This window comes from Callorhinus ursinus, unplaced genomic scaffold, assembly GCF_003265705.2.
Source record: "Callorhinus ursinus isolate GAN/ISIS: 27379988/994484 unplaced genomic scaffold, GSC_fseal_2.0 scaffold20, whole genome shotgun sequence".
In the NCBI taxonomy this organism is placed as follows: domain Eukaryota; kingdom Metazoa; phylum Chordata; class Mammalia; order Carnivora; family Otariidae; genus Callorhinus; species Callorhinus ursinus.
The window spans coordinates 519,591-540,854 of NW_027397082.1; the positions used below are offsets into that span (position 1 = coordinate 519,591).

At 42.2% G+C, this 21,264-nt stretch overlaps 1 protein-coding gene and 1 long non-coding RNA gene across 14 annotated transcripts in view; one reads left to right on the forward strand and one right to left on the reverse strand.

Annotated features, from left to right (window-relative positions):
- Positions 1-93: 93 nt before the first annotated feature.
- LOC112830454 (uncharacterized) lies at positions 94-18,524 on the reverse strand. Its single transcript, XR_003209922.2, has 3 exons — positions 18,396-18,524; positions 2,827-2,902; positions 94-793 (listed from the first exon to the last, which is right to left on the reverse strand). It is a non-coding gene; the product is annotated as an uncharacterized lncRNA (long non-coding RNA).
- ATE1 (arginyltransferase 1) overlaps positions 18,058-21,264 on the forward strand; it is a 182,461-nt gene continuing 179,254 nt past the window's right edge. For 3 of the 13 annotated variants that reach the window (XM_073904086.1, XM_025880323.2, XM_073904087.1), the window contains exons 1-2: positions 18,059-18,206; positions 21,201-21,264. In XM_073904086.1, the coding sequence (XP_073760187.1) occupies positions 18,122-18,206; positions 21,201-21,264 (149 nt within the window). In that variant the 5' untranslated portion in view covers positions 18,059-18,121. Of the gene's footprint in view, positions 18,207-18,491; positions 18,731-21,200 lie in introns of those variants that run through there. The other 10 variants (XM_073904082.1, XM_073904083.1, XM_025880318.2 and 7 more) reach the window with 8 other exon arrangements.

A 21,264-nucleotide genomic window follows, 5' to 3' on the forward strand; every position in this document is an offset into this window, starting at 1 on the left:
AAGTTTGATGCAAACAAACTTAGAAGCATAATGCGGGGTGTGGGATTTTACTGCCCTGACCGTTGTCAAAGTATGCCAGCCTAAAAAATAAAATAATCCAGAAAATAAACTTTATTTTTCTCTAGTTGACTTCTCAAAAATGGTGGCATACTCAAGAGCTCTCATCGGAGGGGCTTTTTTACATTATCCCCTTTTCTGGACTTTTCCATGAGGGTGGTCACTTTGATGAGTGCTTCCTGGTAAGGCTGGGCAGTCGGGTAGGCTGCGATCCGTTCAAATTCTTTCTCTTCCTCCTTGTGAGTTGCAGGCCTGTGGAGAGGAGGAGCGGGGGCAAAGATCTTCCAAGCACGCAGTCTCTCGCTTCTCTGCTCCGTGAGCTCTCTCCCCTGAATCATTCGATCCTGATGCCCCTTGATCTGTTCCTTTGCCCAGGTCACCCTGTGCTTTGTGGTCTTAGTTTTGTGGGTTTTCTGGATAGTTTCAGTCTTTTCCTCCTTCCCTAGGGTTAGTATGTTGGGGAAGACTGTTTCACTTGGAATCTTTTGAGGGAGGAGCCGATACTTGTGGTCTCTGAGGCCTCTGGCTCATTCCACTCGGTATATGTGCTCCTCTATGTGGCCTAGCTCCCTCTCGGGTGCTAAAAGTCCCATCTTTTAGCATCTCCTGTTTTTTCACGTTGGGGTCTCTCTCTCTCTATTTTAATTTCCCACCTTGGAACCACGATGTATCTCCATGCTTCTCCCAGCATCATTTCTTGATGTCATCAATAGTAGTATGTCTCTGCTTTGGCAAACTGGAAGTCAAAAGGCATGGCTTTGAGCTGATGAAGTGTTTCATTCTCCTGCTGAGACTTTTGGAGCAAAAATGTCCTCACTTGTGAAGAATGGACACCACCTAAACTCTTGTCAGAGGGAAGTGTTAAAAGGTTTTTAAGTTGGATGTCCTTTCTTACAGGCCATGATACAGATCACAAGGGGCTAGTAGCTCTGCCTGGCACTCTGGCACCAGGTCCCTGGTGGGGGGATCTCTTAGCCATGATCCCTGGCTTTCTCTTCAAACCTCCCACACTCCCCTCCCCAGGGTGCCCTTCCGGTTGAAGAGTTCGCCTTAGACTTCCTTGAGAAAACAGAAGCATTCGGTCAGGAATGCCCTCCTCTTCCCATTGCCAGAACCACCACCATGCATGGATCCTGGACCCTGCCTTTAGAATGGAAACATTGCCCCTTTGTCTATCAAAAGCCAGTTTTCCCATCTGTCCTTGTGAAGCTTCAGGAACTTAATTTGCAAATTTTTACCAAATTCTCTTTCCTGCTTCATCAAAATTTCCCCTGTTCTGGATCACTCCCATCAGCATAAAAATATGTTCCAGTATATGTATCATCTTTAAGCAGAAAAGGAAATGTTTCCTTTGCCGCACATCCCATTTGGCTCCCTTTCACCGTGTGCGATGAGGCAGACACCTAGAACCCCTCTCCACTTCCCCACCTCCCAGTTCCCCCTCGGTCCTCCTCAGGTGGGTTTCCAGGCCCCCACTGCACCCAGACTGTTCTCGTCTAGGTCGTGAAGGATCTCCACAGCAACAAATTCAGTGGTCCTGTCTCTGTCCCTGTCATACTTGACCTCAGCAGCATTTTACAGAGTTGAGTACTTTACTTTCCTCTGGCTTCCAGGCTGTGGCCAAGGGCATGTGACCAAGGTGATCTTGGGCCCCCCCTGCCCCCCGAGACTGTTCCAGCCATTAGCCAAATATCCCCAGGTGACTGAATAGCCCTTCATTCTCTTCCTACCTCATGGCCACACCCTTCCACCTACTTTGCTGCTTCTGTCTTTTAAATGTAATGCAAGAAAATACAACAGAAATTGTCACTTAAGATGAGCATATTCTCATCTTAGAACATAGACTCTCTTGGGCATGGACAGTCTCATTCACTCAGCAAGGTGACCTACCACGTGTCTCAGACTGCTCGAGAGGGGGCAGTAAGGGATGAGCAAGACCATCGAGGCACACGAGACTGACCTGTACTCACCTCTCAACTTCACCCCTAGATATGATCTACTTAACATCTCCACTTGGCTCTTCTTCCATAGTGCTTCCTTCTCTTTCCCCCTTCTCAGTCTGTCCCTACTAACTTCAAAATGCCCCTACCCTAGGGTAGCAGCCTCTCTAGCTTCCCTGAATCCGTGCTTCCCTCTCTCTGCCCCCAGCCCCATCAGACCGTGCACACAGCAACCGGAGGGATCTTTGTATCACACAAATCTGAGCACGTCCCTTCCCTGCATTGAAACCTGGGAGAGTATCCTGTTGCTTTGAGGAGAAAATCCCAAATCCCAGTATGGCTTTCATAATTTGGCCCCTGACTGCCTCTCAGCTCACCTGCTTGTCCACTCTGCTGCAGCCACACTGACTTTCCTGTTCCTCAAAAACCATTTTCTCTTTGCCATCTGAGTATTTTCGCATGTCCCTCCTTCATATATTCGCAAACACACAATACAGTGACTGACTACAGTACTATGCATGTAATCTTTAGGTTTTAGCTTAAAGGTTACTTCCTCAGACCTTCCATGTATTCGTTCAAATAAAACCCCATCTCTCATGACCCTTATCACAATTTGTGGTAACTGTCTGTTTAACGTCCGTGTCCCTCACCTGCCCTAGCCCTGTGGGGGCACAAGCGATGTTTGCTTTGTTCAGTGCTGTCCAGCCAGAACCAAGCCCAACAGACAAAGCACTTTGGCTTGAAATACTCAGGCCCTTTCTGCCTTGGGGAGAAACTTTTTATGATGGTATTACTGACTCCAAAGTTCACTGCAAACATATTTCCTCACCTTAATCTTCTTTTCTGGTGGGGCCTGGGAACCCACTGCAATCTGAGGGTCCTGAGTGTTTCTGGCCCAGGCCAATCTGGAAGATTAAAAAGAGAAATCGCACTAGGATTTGGAGAAAGGTTTCAGGAAACCTGGCCCTGGTGTGAATTGAGGTAGGGAGTTGATTTGGGACTCGCTTTTCACATGTTTGTCACACGCTTTTCAATAGCAAGAGGCATTTCTCTGTGCCAATAGGCAGGACTATGGCTTTCCTTGAAGCAAGGAAGGAATTCTCTCTGATAAAAATATGAACAAAGAGCCATACTGAGTTTGAGGCTGAGGCTAACAAATACCTTTAACACTGGAGAGGGGAGGCTGAGTTGCTATTTCAAATTCCACAAACCACGGTTTGTGGAATTGTTCGTAGAACAAAGAACCTTGCCTTAGATGAGAAAATAAGTTCTCAAAGCTAGTCAGTCCCTTTTAAGTTCAGTTAGACATAAAATTATAAATAGTATAATTTATAAGCTATCATTAATTTCCAACAACAGCTAACTGTAACACTTCATGATTCTTGTCAAATGTTTATATTTTAGATAGCCAATAAAACAATTTGATGGGAAGAAAAAAATTTTTTTTAATTTAATGCAGAAAAATACAGTCGAGAAATTTGTAGTCACATTTAGTTATCCCGGAGAACTCTTATTTCTTAACCTGCTTAGTTAGCAAATAGATTCTGTGTTTAGCAACCTGGGTTGTAAATATTCTGTTTCTCTGACTTCTCTCTCTTTTTTATTAAGATTTTATTTACTTATTTGAGAGTGAGAGCGAGCACGAGAGCAGGGTGAGGGGCAGAGGGAGAAGCAGACTCCCTGCTGAGCAGGGGAGCCCGATGCGCAGCTCGATCCCAGGACCCTGAGATCATGACCTGAGCCCAAGGCAGATGCTTTACTGACTGAAGCACCCAGGCTCCCCTCTCTGACTTCTCTTTGCAGCAAAAGAGGATTTTATAGTATAGACAGATAAAAAACAAAACTATAGTTACCGTGTAAGTAAAGCTAATTTCTTAAACAGACTCCTACTTCCGCTTTCATGTTTTTCTTTTCCATGAGGTTCTTATATTATCTCCATAACAGCATTTACTGAGCTTACTATACACTGGGTGATGTGCGGGGGCCTTAAATGGGTCCTTTTACTTCGTCTCCCAAACAGTCCGGGAGGGAGGCATTCATCAGGTCTCACAGCAAAGACACGTGAGGCCAGAGAGGTTCCGTGACTCGTCAGTTTCAGGGGCAGGATGTGCGCCTGCGCGACTCCAGAGCTCATCATTTTCTTTCCTGTGCTACACTCCTTCCCAGATAATCGAACGTTCTCCTGCCTTTAACTCAAAATGGAAGGAAATAATACCTACTGTTCTTCCGCACTCAGATCCAACCATACTGAGTCTGTCACCGGGGGACGGCGTGAAGGTGGGGTCCGCGCTGCCAGTCAGTCCTTCCCTGGGCTCCCCCGGCACCCTCCCCGCCCGGCACCCGTGGCCAACCCGCGAATAGCCTTGTGCTGCGGATCTTCCGTGTCCTTTTTTTCCGCCAGTGTCCTATCCATCGCCAGCTTTGCGAACAACATACTTGCTTCTTCGCCCTCTTCCTCGCAGCGTCTGCTTTCCCAGGGCTGGGCTCCAGTCTCTCATTCCCTGTTCTGCAAAGGTACTGTTCTCCAGCCAGCACCTTCCCGGCCCTCTTTCAGACTTCCAACTCTCCACTGTTGATCCTTCAGGATGCCTTGGGTTGATTTCTAGGGCAACCAGAGGCAGTCACAAGCTTTTGTATGTGTCATCACCATCCTAGATTGAGACTACGGTGAGGTGGTAGGTGAAGACATCGTCTGGCTGGCAGGGAATGCATCCAGTGTGAGCTGGGCTGAATGACCGCGGACAGAAAGTGCAAGGCGCTGTGTTTCACAGATAGGACAGCCCTTCTTGGTGTAACCGGAGAAAGCATCTTCCAAGGCAATGGGAGCATCTTTGTCATTTTTGTTTGGCTGGGCTTTTTGGGGGGTGGGAGATATGTATCTTCCATAGAAATGTAACCTATGGAGAGCTGGGGGGAGGGCGGGATCCTGCATGCACAGTCCCAGGAGCTGGCAGAGGGTGGACAAGTGTGTGGGTGGCCTGGTCACGTGGTCTCACCATCCCTCAGCTGGTGTGTCACTTAGCTAAATGTTGCCGCTGCTATGGAGCTTTTGAGCTCTACTCCTCTTTAATCTACTTTTAGCTACATATTGAATTATGTTCATCCTGGTCATTACTTAAGGACAAGCAGACAATACACCAATGTCAAATAAAATTAATGAAATGATTCTGCATATTCAAGACTTGTCACCATATAGTTAAGCTGCAGATGTCCAAATAAAGTCCTCATTGTTTCTCCTTCTTGAAATATCTCTACTTCTTAAAATGTTAAAGGAGAAAATATAGTGATTAATTACAACCTGGCTCCTTACTTACTAAGAATCAAATCTATCCCTCCCCAATATGCTGTATGCAGAGATGCCTTGACACCACAGCCCTGACCTCATTCAGAAAAGAAGAAATGAAACAGTTATGAAAGTAAATATGGGTATTTTATCAAAAATCAAAGAATTTCAAACAGCAAGTCATGACAGTGATATCTGTTGATTTTCATACCAAAACCTTGAATTACATTACAACCTACATTTTAATATTCACAAGATACCATTTTAGCACTGATAAAATATCATGTCACTCAGATATCAAACTCACGTGCTGTTCAGCCAAAATTTGTATATGCCTGTGATGTGACAGTATCATACTACCCCAAGTTCCTAGTATTCATTGACTCTGAGCCAGGCACTGTGTAAAGTGCTAAAAGGAAGGGGCACCTGGGTGGCTCAGTTGGTTAAGTGTCTGCCTTCAGCTCAGGTCATGATCCTGGGGTCCTGTGATTAAGCCCTGCACTGGGCTCCCTGCTCAGTGTGAAGCCTGCTTCTCCCTCTCCTTCTGCTGTCCTCCCTGCTTGTGCTCTCTCTCTCTCTCAAATAAATAAATAAAATCTTAAAAAAAAATAAAGTGTTAAAGGGTAATATCTCATTTACCCTCCTGAAAACTGAATATAGCTTTTCTTTTCTTTTTTTTTTTTTTAGAGAGAGAGAGAGTGAGCATGAGCGGTGGGGGGCGACGGTGCAGAGGGAGAGGGAGAGAGAAACTTAAGCAGGCTGTCTACACCCAGCATGGAGCCCAGTACAGGGCTCAATCTCAGGACCCCGAGATCATGACCTGAGTCAAAATCAAGAGTCAGGCAGATGCTTAACGAACTGAGCCACCCAGGCACCCCTAGCCTCCTTTTTGATAAAGAAAAATGTGCAATTACTAATATGAGCCTCTTTTTAAGTAAGAAATCAGCTTAATTAAAATAAAACAAAAAAGACAATCATGTGGACCTAAAAGTACTTTTTATTTAAGTATTATGCTTTGAATTGTTTCTTTTTCCTGATAAGAGAAACAAGGGATGAAGACTATAAGCCAGGGAGATAAATGTTTTTGACAGCAAATCAGGTTGAAACACCTATCAGCTAGACTTCGCCCTAACATAAACAAAAGGTGGCCTGAGCTGTGTCTTTCTATAAGAAACATAAAAAGAACTCTTTGCTAACAAGTATTTTACCATATACCTAAATTTTAATCTTTTGTCAAAAGTCATGAAATGTGTTTGAGTAGTTATGAGAAATCCGCCCTGGGGAAGGAGAGGTTAGTGGTTCCTGAGCCGAAATTATCGTTAAACACTTCTCATGACACGGAACTTGAAACAAAACCAGAGTGTCGTCACAGACTAACTGTTGGCATTGGAAACTGCGCACTGCCTGCTGACCCCATTTTGCCGGAGTTTGAAAACAGACTTAAATAAAAAATAGAAGTTTCCCTGATAGTATCTAAACATAAAACACTGACACTCCAACTACCCTCTTTAGTAATGTTATTATTCTTCTGCCAATTTTCCATAGGAGGAAACGTGGCTAAGAGAGTTATGTGATGTGTTCAAGGTGTGGGAGACTGAAACTTGAACACGGATGTCTAAAAGCCAAGCTGGTGATCTTCCACATGCTATCCCACACATCCTTGGAAAATGGGAGGGGTGGAAATACAGCCCTCACCTTTGTGGAGCTCACAACCCAATGAGGAAGGCAAGAAATAGACACAAGTGCACATGTATGACGTAGCCATACAAAAGGGACGTGTAAGTACGGGTTGAAAACAAAGGGCAGGAGTCATCAGTATGAGGTGGGACTGAACATGGAGGACCTGCTGGGGAGCACATTCTGAGTAGAGTGGCAGGAACATGGGAGACACTCCTGAGACCAAAGAAAGCAAGAAGTGACTTGTCAGTGGTTGCTAGAGGAAGTTGAACAGGCAGGGTACCACATGTGGGGAGCAACACCAGAACCAGAATATGATGTAGAGGAATTATGGTGACTTCCCCAAACAAACGGAGGACTTTGTTAATAGGAAAATTATTAAGGGGATGTCAGAGGGGGAGATGAACCATGAGAGACTATGGACTCTGAGAAACAAACTGAGGGTTCTAGAGGGGAAGGGTTGGGGGGATGGGTATTAAGGAGGGCACGTACTGCATGGAGCACTGGGTGTTATACACAAACAATGAATCATGGATCACTACATCAAAAACTAATGATGTAATGTATGGTGACTAACATAACATTATAAAATAAAATTAATAAAAAATAGGAAAATTATTAAAAAGAAGTGGCATGAGAGAAAAGATTCTGAAACCATAAGGCCTGGAAGCAGAGGCAGGTAGAGAATTGGGTTCGTCCATTGGCGCCGTGAGACCCTGGCTCTAGACCAGCGTTGTTCAATGAAAATAGAACGTAAGTCACAGATGTAATTTAATGTTTTCTAGGAGCTACGTTAAAAAAAGTAAACAGAAAGAGGCAAGATTAATTTTAGTAATGTATTTTAACCCATGATATCCAAAATATCATCTCAACCTGCAATCAACTTAAAATTTTTTATACTGCTGTTCTGTTTTCATTAATAAATTTAATTTTTAAAGAGCGCCTATAGGTTTACAGAAATATTGATTAAAAAGTACTCTCACCCTCCAAGTTCCCGCATTATTTATATCTTGTATTAGTATGGTATACTTGTTATCACTGACAAACCAATATCGCCGAATTATTATTAACTAAAGTCCATAGCTTACACTGAGTTTTTTACTTTTTGTCTTGTACATTCTATGGGCTTTAACAAATGTGTAGTGACAGGTGTCCATCGTTACTGCATCATACAGAATTGTTTCACTGCCCTAAAAATCCCATGTTCCAGCTATTTGTCCCTCCCTCACTCTGCATCCTAAACCCCAGCAACCACTGATCTTTTTACTCTCTCATATTTTGCCATTTCCAGAATGTCATATAGTTGGCATCATATGGTTTGACTTTTTTCATGCTGAAAAGGCCTTTTCAGATTGGCTTGTTTCACTAAGTAATATGCTTTTAATGTTCCTCCATGTCTTTTCATGGCTTCATACATAGCTTGTTTCTTCTTATCGCTCAACAATATTCCATTGCTGGTTTATCCATTCACCTATTGAAGGACATCTTGCTGGCTTCCAGTTTTGACAATTATGAATAAAGCTACTATTAACATTTGTGTGCAGTTTTTGTGTGGATATAAGCCTTCGACTATTTGGTTATATTCCAAGGATTATGGATCATATGATGGCAGTTTATTTAGAATTTTGAGATTTTTTTTTTATATGTTTTAGATACCAGTCCTTTAGCAGGAATGTGTTTTACTAAGACTTTGTCCCGTTCTATGGCTTGTCTTTTCATTCCTTTGCAGTGTCTTTTGCCAAGCAGAAGTTTTTAATTTTAATAAAGTACAACTTAATTTTTTCTTTCATGGGCCATGTTTGTGCATTCTGTCTAAAAAGTCATCACTAAAACCAAGGTCACCTAGATTTTCTCCTATGTTGTCTTCTAGGGGTTTTAGTTTTGTGCTTTACATTTAGGCTTATGATCCATTTTTTAGTTAATTTTTATTAAAGGTATAAGGTTTGTGTCTAGATTTATTTATTAATTTGTTTTGCATGTGGATGCCCAGTTCCAGCACCAATTTTTGAAAAGGCTATCCTTTCTTCATTGAATTGACTTTGCTCCTTTGTCAAAGATCAGTTAACTATATTTGTGTGGGTCTGTTTCTGGGCTTTCTATCCTCTTCTGTTGATCTATTTGTTCTTTCACCAATACCACACGGTTTTATTTATTTATTTATTTATTTATTTAAGATTTTATTTATTTATTCATGAGAGAGAGAGAGAGGCAGAGGGAGAAGCAGGCTCCCAAGGAGCAGGGAGCCCGATGCGGGACTTGATCACAGGACCCTGGGATCATGACCTGAGCCGAAGGCAGACGCTTAACCATCTGAGCCACTCAGGTGCCCACCACACGGTTTTAATTACTGTAGCTTTATAATAAATCTTAAAGTCTGGTAGAGTCAGTCCTCTGATTTTGTTTTCTCCTCTAACATTGTTTTGGTTGTTCTGAGTCTTTTGCCTCTTCATATGAATTTTGGAGTCCGTTGGTCGATATGCACAAAATAACTGCTGAGACTTTTACTGGGATTACATTGAATCTAAAAATCAAGTTGGGAAGAAATGATATCTTAACAGTATTCATATTCCTGTCAACGAACACGGATCATCTCTCCATATATTTACATCTTCTTTGATTTGTTCCATCTGAGGTCTGTAGTTTTCCTTTTATAGATCTTATACATGTTTTGTTAGATTTATACCTAAGTATTTCTTTTTTTTTCTGGTGCTAATGTAAATGGTATTATGTTGTGTTTTTTTATATAATTTTTTTAAGATTTTATTTATTTATTTGACACAGAGAGAGCTAGAGAGAGAAAGACAGAGAGCAAGCACAAGCAGGGGGAATGGCAGGCAGGGGAGAAGCAGGCTCCTGGCTGAGCACAGAGCCCGATGTGGGGCTCGATCCCAGGACTCTGGGATCATGACCTGAGCCGAAGGCAGCCGCTTAACTGACTGAGTCACCCACGTGCCCCTGGTATTGTGTTTTTAATTTCAAATTCCAATGGTTCATTTCTGATATATAGGAAAGAGACTGGTTCTTGTTATATTAACTTTGTATCCCGCAACTTTGTTATAATTGGTTATTAGTTCCAGATTTTTATTGTTGTTATCTGGAATTTTCCATTTGGCCAATCATGTCATCTGTGGACAAAAAGAGTTTTATTCCTTTCTTCCTAAACTATAAGCCTTTTATTCCTTTTCTTGTTTATTGCATTAGCTGGGACTTCCAGCATGATGTTGAGTAGCTGTGGTGAGAAGGGCCATCCTTGCTTTGTTCATCATCTAATTGAGAAAGCAACTAGTTTCTCACCATTAAGTACAAGAAACTAGTTGTAGGTCTTTTTGCAGATGTTCTTTATCAAATCAAATTGAGGAAGTTCCTCTTTATTCCTGGTTTGCTGAGAGCTTTTATCATGAATAAGTGTTGGACTTTGCCAAACACCTTTTCTGCATCTACTGATATGATTTTTCTTCTTTAGCACGTTGATGACATGGATTACATTGTTTTGAAAGGTATAATAATATGTAATTCTTTTTATATATAGTTGAGTTCCATTTACAAATTCTTTTTTGAGGATTTTTACATCCATGTTCATTAGAGATACTGGTCTGTAGTCTTCTCGTAATGTCTTTGGTTTTGATATTAGGTAATGCTGGCCTCATAGAATGGCTTAGAAAATTCCCTTTGCAGAAGCAAATTTTCTGGAAGAGACTATAGAGAGATGGTATAATTTCTTCCTTAAATGTTTGGTAGAATTCATCAATGAACCCATCTGGCCCCGGAGCTTTCTGTTTTCAAAGGTTATTCATTATTAATTCCATTTCTTTAGATATAGGCCTAATCAGGTTATGTTTTTCTTCTTGTGTGAGTTTTGGTAGATTGTATCTTTCAAGGAATTAATCCATTTCCTGTAGGTAATCATATGTGTGGACATAGACTTGCTCATAATATTCCTGTTATACTTTTAATGTCCATGGGATCAGTAATGATGGTCCTTCTTTCATTTCTAATAGTGGCAATGTTCTTCTCATTTTGTTTTAATTTGCCTCACTGGAGGTTTATCAATCTTACTGATCATTTCAAAGAATTAACTTGTTTTGTTGAATTTCTCCATTGATTTCCTGTATTCAGTTTCATTTATTTTTGTTTTAATTTTTTGTTTTTCTGCTTATTTTGGATTTAGTTTGCTTTTCTTTTTCTAGTTTCCTGAGGTAGAAGCTTAGATTATTAAGATCTTTTTTCTAATATATGTATTCAATGTTATAAATACCCTCTAAGCACTGCTTTTGCTGCATCTCACAAAGTAAGTTGTACAGTTGACCGTTGAACAACACATATGCAGAGGTCCACTTATTTGTGGATTTTGAGAAATATGTACTGTAAATGTATTTTCTTTTCCTTGTAACTTTCTTAATAACGTCTTTCTCTAGATGACTGTAAGAATACAGTATATAATACATGTAACACAAAAATATGTATTAAGACTATGTTATTGGTAAGGCTTCTGGTCAACAGTAGGGTATCCGTAGTTGTTTTGGGGGAGTCAAAATTTATATGTGGATTTTTGACTGTGTGTGGGGGTGCTGGCACCCCTAACCCCAGCATTGTTCAAGGTCAATTGTATTTTCATTTAGTTCAAAATATTTCTGACCGTCTTTGATCCAAGAGTTGTTTAGAAGTGTGTTGTTTAATCTCTGAATATTTTGGAATTCTCCAACTACCTTTCTGTTGTTGATATCTAGTTTAATTCCATTGTGATCTGAAAGCATAATTTGTTATGGTTTCTGTTCTTTTAAACTTGTTTTTTTATGGCACAGAAGGTGGTCTATTTTGGTAAATGTTCCATGTGAGCTTGAGAAGAGTGTGTATTCTGTTGCTATTGGATTAAGGATTCTATAGATGTCAGTTAGATCCAGTTGATTGATGGTGTTGTTGAGTTCAATCAAATTTTCTGCCTGTTGGATCTGTCAGTTACCAATATACACGGGTACAGAAGTCTCTAAATATCATAGTGGATTCATCTATTTCTCCTTGCAAGTCTCAGTTTTCACCTCACGTATTTTGCCACTCTGTAACTAGGTGCATATACATTAAAATTGTTGTTTTCTTGGAGAATTGACCACTAGCCATCATGTAATGTCCCTCTTTATCCCTAACTTTCCTTGCCCTGAAATTTACTTTGAATTTAATATAGCTACTCCAGCTTTTGTTTGACTAGTGTTAAAGGCAGTATATCTTTCTTGATCCTTTTACTTTTAATCTTTATGTTTAAAGTGGATTTTTTTTTTTTTTTGGTAGATAACAAATAGTTGGGTCTTCTTTTTTTTTTAATTCAGTCTGACAGTCTGTTTTTTAATTGGTACATTTAAACCACTGACATTTAAAGTGATTATTGATATAATTGGATTAATATCTAATATATTTTTATTGTTTTCTAGTCATTGCTCTTGTTCTTTTTTTTTTTTGTCTTCCACTCTTTTTCTGCCTTTCTGGTTTTAACTGTGCATTTCATAATTCTTTTTTCTCCTCTCTAAGCAGAGCAATTTGTTTTTTTCTTTTCTAAATGGTTGTCCTTGAGTTTACACTATACATTCACAACTAATCCAAGTTCTTTCAAATAACATTACATACTTCATAGGCAGTGCAAGTACCTTAAAAGAGTATTCCCAGTTCCTCCCTCCCATCCATTATAACATTGCTGTTATTCACTTACCCATAAACTTACAAAATTACTGTATGCAAGTGGCTATTATTATTTTGACCATGTTATCTGTTAGAGCAATTAAATTTTTAAAAATGAAAAATTTGATTTTATCTCCATTTGTTCCTTATCTAATAATGCTTTTCCTTTCTTTATGTGAATTAGTTTCTGACCTATATCATTTTTCTTCTTTCTGAAGAATTTCTTTAACATTTCTTGCAAATTAGGTCTACTGGTGACAAATTCCCTCCATTTTTGTTTGTCTGAGAAAGTCTCTACAGGAATACCTTGTTTTATTGAGCTTCACCTTACTGCACTTTGCAGATATTGTGTATTTTTAAATTGAAGGTTTGTGGCAACCATGCATTGAGCAAGTTTACTGGCAATATTTTTCCAACAGTATTTGCTCACTTCATGTCTCTGTGTCACATTTTGGTAATTCTTCTGGTGTTTTAAATTTGTTATTATTGTATTTGTTACGGTGATCTGCGATCAGTGATGATGACTGGCTGAGAGTTCAGTTGGTGGTTAGCATTTTTTAGTAATAAAGCATTTTAAATTAAGGTATGCACCTTTTTAAAGACATAGTGCCATCGCACATTTACTTTTATGTGCACTGGGAAACCAAAAAAATCCATTTGATTTGCTTTATCACAATATTTGCTTTACTGCAGTGGTCTGCCACTGAACCCCAATATCTCTGAGGTATGGCTATAGTTCTCTTTCACTTTTGCAGGATAATTTCGCTGGATACAGAATTGTAGGTTGGTGTTTTTTTTTTCCCCCCCAACACTTTAAATATTTCACTTCCCTCTCTTCTTGATTGCATGCTTTCCAAAGAAAAGTCCAATGTAATTCTTATTCTTGCCCCTCTATTAGTAAGAGTTTTCTTTCCTCTGGCTTTTTCAAGAGTTTTGCTTGTCTTTGCTTTTACACATTTTGAATATGATTATGCTTACATTTTTGGCATTTATCCTGCCTCATGTTTTACACCACTATAATTTAAAAATTCAAATAAATTTAAATAAATTAAAATAAAAAGCTCAGTTCCCCTGCTTCACTAGGCATATTTTAGGTACTCAATAGCCATGAGTGGGTACTAGCTACTGTTAATCTTAAAAATAAAACTGTCAGTTATTTTCCTAGCAAAAATGGGTTTATTTGAGGATAGCAGAGAACTGCAATCTTGGATAAGCAAGCCACAGCAAAACCACAGGCTAGTCCAGAAAACAAAGGAGAGGAACCCTGTTTTATAGAGGAAAGGAGGAATTTAGGAGGGTGGTAATAAACAAAAAGTCCTTTGGAGTTTTGAAGTAGAGTGGATTGCCTGGGTTGTTGCCAGGGGAAGAGAAAGAACTTTCTTCCTCCTGCTGGGTAGTAAAATAGTATCTACCCTGCAAGATGTTTCTTACTGTTGGGTCTGCAATTAATGGTAAGGGCATGAGAGCTCTCTCACTCTCATTCTAAATGAGGTTTCTCTTATTAATTTTTACACTACCGATTTGGAGAGCACATATTTACATGTTGGGAGGGAAAAGTCAAATCTGAGGCATCTTGGCAGTGAATGGCCCACAAGGAAAGCATCTTCTAGGACTCCACCATCACCAGCACCTGAGACCCCTCGTGTTCCTATCCAACACCCTGTCTCTCTGCTCATGCCACACCTCCTTCCTAGAATGCCCCTCTTCCCTGCCTCAGGTTTTCTGTATTTTACTCTTTTTTCCCTGACTTAACTTAGGCCCCAACTCAAACACTTTTTTCAGAAGAAAAAATGAAATGTGTTTCACATCATTCCCTTTAAGGGACATGAATTAGGCCTATCCCATGCAGATTCCTTCACATCATCAGGGCCTTGTACTGAGTTTCACTCAGCTTTGCAGACTTGATATCACACTCAGTAGTATAAAAAACATTAATGGGTCCACACATGCTAGTGTTGCCAGCATTTCATTTCATTAAGTAAGAAATTAAAAGTAAAGACAGCTATCTATTGCTGGCAATTTCATGAATAAAAGAACATTCTAATAATGTCCTCTTCCCATGTCTGTACACAAAAAGGGGGAAACTGAAGCTCTGCTTAATTTTTCTCATTTAGGCCTGGAAGATGAAAACTTACTGTCTCTAAATTTCAGCAAAATAAAGACATCTAGGAACCACTGCCCTGTGGTCTTTGTTGATTTCTTTTCCACAATTTTATTTTTATCACCTTTCCCCCTCTGCTGTGGAAGGTCATTGAAAAGATGTAACCACCAGTTGACCCATGAGCTGGACCCAGGTGATCAGAGGTTCCTCGCCTCCACCCCTGTCCTTGGAATGTGGGTCCCACTTGCCTCTTCCACTCCCAGAGGTTGCTGCAAGGATATTGCCTTGACATAATGATGTGATGGTGAGAACACCTGCACAGTACACTTGACTGGACCCAGTTAAGGCCTCTCTCTACACAAACTTTTTTTTTTTTAAAGATTTTATTTATTTGAGAGACAGAGATAGCGAGAGAGAGAGAGAGCAGGAGCAGGAAGGAGAGGGAGAAGCAAGCTCCCCATTGAGCAGGGAGCCCGATGCAGGGCTTGATCCCAGGACCCCCGGGATCATGACCTGAGCCAAAAGCAGACACTCAACCAACTGAGCCACCCAGGAGCCCCACTATACAAACTTTTAAGATTCAGGTACTCAACAGCGACGGCTAGTATGTCTGTGTGGGGATCCACTCATCTTGCTGCTGCCCAAGACAAGCCTCATACGTAAGTTCCCTTCGCTTATTAAGACTTCCACTAACGGGGGCACCTGGGTGGCTCAGTAGGTTAAGCATCGGACTCTCGGTTTTAGCTCAGGTCCTGATTTTACGACTTGTGAAATGGAGACCCATGTCGCGCTCCACGCTCAGTGGGAATCTGCTTGGATATTCTCTCCCTCTACCCCTTCTCCTCTCGCATGTAGGCTTGCGCACTCTCTCTCTCTGTAAAATAAATAAATCCTAAAAACAAACAAAAAAACTGCCACCTACCAACCTGGAGTGACCAGCCTCTACCTTTGGCCTCTCCCTGCCCTCCACACATACTCTCTTACGTCTCTTACTAGTTGTGTGATCTTGTGTAGGTTGTTTAGCCTCTCTGGTCTTCGTTTCCTCTGTTGTGAAGTTGCTCTAAGGATACACATGCCTAGGACATTGACATAATAGCTCTAGGTTGGCACTCCCTTGCAGAGGTTGGTCTAAGGCTTGGGCTAAGTTTCGGACAAAGAGACAGAAGTGAATCGGTACAGGACTATAATAAAAGCAAAAAGCCTCCTGGCCTCCTACTTTCTGTCTGAGCATGGCATCTGCTGTCTTTGTTTCATTCCACAGGGCTTTACGTTCCTCCAAAATGAGAGCCTCTGGGGAAGGACCAGGAATATTCAAATCTGCCATGATGGACAAAACGAATGAAGTCTGTCTTAATGGGTACTGATATGTAGCAAGGAACCTTCAAGTTTGAGGAGGAACTAGAGAAACCTAGAGGGGCCCTGAGAACCTCCGACATGCTACATAGCTATTCCTTAGGGTTTTTTCCCACTGTGTGACGCACAAGTGATGCTTAGTAATATAACAGGTCACGGGGCTACCAAAAAAACCTCTTCAACTTAAGCAGGCATGTATCCAACATAGTGGACCTTGGGGTCAAGAATGTCAAAACTGACCTCAAAAGTTTACCTGTTTCTCCAAGTTTCATGATTTCACTTTTTAAAACACTGCAAAAAGATAATCAGCTTTACTGTTGACGAGGAAAAATATAAAGACAATCCTAAATTATCTATGCACCTAAAGATTAAGGAGTATTACCTTGTTGGCGGTACTCATTTTTATACTTCCCTCCAGACTGTTACTCTCTAAAAAAATCCTCTTTAAAATAGGGGTTGCAGTTGGTGCAGCCACTCTGGAAAACAGTATGGAGGTTCCTCAAACAGTTGAAAATAGAACTACCACACGATCCAGCAATTGCACTACTGGGTATTTACCCCAAAGATACAAATGTAGGGATCCGAAGGGGTACATGCACCCCGACGTTTATAGCAGCAATGTCCACAATAGCCAAACTGTGGAAAGAGCCAAGATGTCCATTGACAGATGAATGGATAAAGAAGAGGTGGTATATATACACAATGGAATATCATGCAGCCATCAAAAGGAATGAGATCTTGCCATTTGCAACGACACGGATGGAACTGGAGGGTGTCATGCTGAATGAAATAAGTCAATCAGAGAAAGACATGTATCCTATGACCTCACTGATATGAGGAATTCTTAATCTCAGGAAACAAACTGAGGGTTGCTGGAGTGGTGGGGGGTGGGAGGGATGGGGTGGCTGGGTGATAGACATTGGGGAGGGTATGTGCTATGGTGAGCGCTGTGAATTGTGCAGGACTGTTGAAACACAGATCTGTACCTCTGAACCAAATAATGTAATATATGTTAAGAAAAAAAAAAGAAGAAGAAGATAGCAGGAGGGGAAGAATGAAGGGGAGTAAGTCAGAGGGGGAGAAGAACCATGAGAGGATGGACTCTGAGAAACAAACTGAGGGTTCTAGAGGGGAGGGGGTTGGGGGGATGGGTTAGCCTGGTGATGGGTATTAAAGAGGGCACGTTCTGCGTGGAGCACTGGGTGTTATGCACAAACAATGAATCATGGAACACTACATCCAAAACTAATGAGGTCATGTATGGTGATTAACATAACAATAAAAAATAAAAAAAATAAAAAATAAAATAGGGGTTGCAAATTAGGAGTCCACAGGCTGAATTCAACTACATAAATCTTTCGTTTGGCCTGTACAGTTAAAAAAAAAAAAACAAACTTTAAAAATAACATTAAAAAATTGTACATTAAAAAAAATGAAGATTTTCATCTTCTCTTTCAGTTTTAAGATGTGCTGGCAATAGGCTTACAGTGGCACAGGGCGGCTACTAGCTATGAAAGTTGTTTGCTTTAAAAACGTTGACGTGTTCAATTCACCTACGCCCGCCATTCACACAACACCTGCATGTGCACCTGTATATGGCATCGACGAGCGGACGTGCTGGTTTGGAAGAGACCTGGGCTGGCTACCCAGGTGGCCGTCAGGGACGGCCCGAGATAGCAACTTTTACACTGAAACCTGCAGGAAATGACTGAGTCACAACCTCCGTGCCTCAGTTTCCTCATCTGTAAAACGGCGCTGACAATGAGCGACTGTAGAAATGCTTGGCGAGGAATTACGCCAAGGGCTGGCCCTAAGTCGGGGCCCGGGGGCACGACTACCACCCTCGCTAAGGTCTCTTGCAGGCCTCTGCACCAGCAGACGCCGGGACCCTGAGGAACAGCCAGGGGCGCGGGGCGCGGCGCTGGGACGCACCCCCCCAGGCTTCGTCCTCCTCCCCTCCCGCCGCGGGCCCCCGCGCTCCGCCAAGGTCGGCCCCAGGACGCCGAGAGGCGTGGTTGGCCCCGGCGGACCCTGGAGGCAGCCATGGCCTCGGTGGTGGAATACAAGGGGCTCAAGGCTGGGTACCACTGCGGCTACTGCGACTCCGAGGAGGGCAAGGTGTCCTGCGGTGAGTGTCCCCGCCCGCGGGGCTGGCGCGGCCGCCTGGCGTCTGACCCCCGCGCCGCCAGCCGCGCCCCGCGCCAGCCCCTCGCCTGGGAGCTCACAGGCCCGGCTCCCCCAAGCTCCCACTCCCCTCTCCCAGACGTTTCTCCCCCGACTATTTCCCTTCACGCTCCTCTCTCCTCCTCACCCTCACCGAAGATGGCGGTCCGGGTCAGGGAAAGAACGGAAATAGCGGAAGGCTGCCCTCGGTCAAGATGGCGCGGGCGGCGTCAGCGCGCGGGACCCCTGGCGAACCCGGCCTGCGGGCGCCCGAGCAGCTTCGCGCGCGCCTCTGGGGACTCCAGGCGGCGCGGAGCATTGTGGGGTGGCGGCGACGGCGGCGGGGCTGGGCTGGGTCGCGTTGCGTTTGGAGGGCAGGGGCCATGGCTTCCTGGGCTGCTCTTTCGCCCAGCATCGTGGAGTATTTCGAGGGCGAGGACTCCTACCGCTGCGGCTATTGCAAGAATGAGTCGGGCAGTCGCTCCAATGGTGAGCGGGCCGGCGGGCAGGGGAGGGCGTCCCGGCCTCGGGGGCTCCGTGGCCGGCGGGCGTCCTCGAGGGTCGCGGCGCCCTGGCCCGGGCCGAGCGGCTCGAGCGACGCGCGGCGGCTGGAGCCCCCGGCCAGGTCCTGTCCCGAGGCGGGTGTGCAGAACGCGACTCGCCGGTTTGGGCTGTGGCTGTCAATTAAAAATGGACTTCAGCTCTGATTCATCAGGGAAGCATCTAGGTGCTTGTCCTTCACGCAGGTGCTCGGACGTGCTAGATAATGATTGTCTCGCCGTGGCCCAAAGTGTGGGAAACGTGTCCGTCTCCGTCTTCGTCTTCAGTCAGTAGGAGACGGTTAAATATGTGACAGCATGCCGTGCCAGGGAGCATTGTAGTGCGGTCAGTTCCACTGGGGCCGGCCTCTCAAGTGCTGATGCTGATGTGGGATCCTCCCCGATTTTAATTGTAGAATGCGGCGTGTCGGGTGGGCTATTTGTGTAGAAAGATCTGTGTGTGCGTATGTGGGCATGGGCATCTGGATAAAATGTCTGGAAGAGTATACAAGACACTGGTGACCGACCACAGGCGCTGCTGGCGAGGGAGCCTGTTTGTACTAATGTGTTTGAAAATTTTACCAGGTGCTTATATGCCTTGTCATTCCTCCACCCACCTCCAGAACAACAACAAAGCCAGTTTACAGCACAGCCCGCCCCCGTCATGGTTCAGGTTTATTTCGGAAGACTTGTTTTTTGTAAACAAAACATTATGTTTATTTCCTGCCGTGTTATGCATTGGCAGATATAAAATCTTTTATTTTAAGGAATAGTCCGGCATTGTGGGAAATGGGATAACCATGAATATACAAATTTACGTAGTTTCCATTTAAGAAAAATATAAATGCCCTACAGCAGGGGAATGATTTGGACGATTATGGTATGTCCATTTACTCATTAATTGAAATTGTTTATTAGATGCTTGTAGATAAGAGGGAGCAGAATGTGATATAATGCAGCCATTAGGAGTGATGGTTATGAAGATGAGCTAACAGAAAAATGTTTAGAGTGTAGGGTTGAACGGAGAAAAACAGGATGCAAATGACGCATGTGACATGATCACAGTTCTGGGAGGATAAAAACCCAGGAAAAACACACCAGCTGGTGACAGTGGATGCCTTAGGGTATTAGAGATACCTCCCTTTTTCAGAATTTTAGTATTGTGACTCCAGCCTGTGTGTTATAAGCACTTTCTACTAAAGGTGTCTAAAGTGAGTATTTTTATAGATCCTTAATTATTTCCCCAGTAATTTTATTTATTTATTTATTTATTTATTTATTTTAAAGATTTTATTTATTTATCTGACAGAGAGATATAGCGAGAGAGGGAACACAAGCAGGGCGAGTGGGAGAGGGAGAAGCAGGCTTCCCGCAGAGCAGGGAGCCCGATGTGGGGCTCGATCCCATCATGACCGAGCCAAAGGAAGACGTTTAATGACTGAGCCACCCAGGCGCCCCTCCCCAGTAATTTTAGTAAGAGGAAATTGATTAATATAGATGTCCTTTGTTTAAAGTCCTGTGGAAGAAACCTGCTTTTACCCTTTTCACCTAAAGAGAGAACTGTAAATTTCTATTATATATATTTTAATTATGATCATCTTTACCATAGGGCACCCCACCTATTAGGTAGGTTTTATTATTCCTATTTTATAGGTGATGAATTTGAGGCTAATAAAATAACTCAGTGTTAATGAGCGCCTGCCAGGCTTCTGGACATTTGTGTTTCTGAATACATCTTGTACTATCCAGCCTGCCTCTGTCTACATACCTCTGATGCAGTTTGCTTTTTACAAGAGAAAAAATTACTTTTCTTTTAACATTAATTCAAATATACCTTTTAATGTTTTCTCATAGTCTTCATTTTTTTCATGGTTGCATAATTATTCCATCATATGGATAATATCATAGTCCCTGTAATCACTTTTCTGTTCCTGGGCATTTCGATTTCCTTCAGTTTTTATACTTAAAAGGAATGTTCCTGTATGCTTTTGTTCTATTTTCAATATCCAAGACTATGCTAAAAACATAAAAATCAGGAAAATTTATATGCATCAGAAAACATTTGCTTTTCAATTCTTTTGAAGAGACTAGCTTATTAAATTATAGGGGATATTATTATGGCTTCAAAGTGTGATATAATCTGATCACAGTAAGGACCTTAAGTATATGATGCCATAGAGACTATTGGCTAATCCTGAATTAAATATAATCACTTAGATGTGTTTGATTTTTAAAATGAAGATAAATATCTTTTCCATCTGTGTTGTATGTTATGTCAAACAAGTATGAAGTATGTGCAAACTTTCACTTCTCCAGATTTTTTTTTTGCTTCAATATTCACATTAAAAGAATGCTTTGAATTAAAAAAAAAAAGTTCAACCTGCTATAATTAACATGGCACATGGCACTTATTTTTTCAGGCATGTGGGCACATTCAATGACAGTACAGGATTATCAGGATCTTATAGATCGAGGATGGCGAAG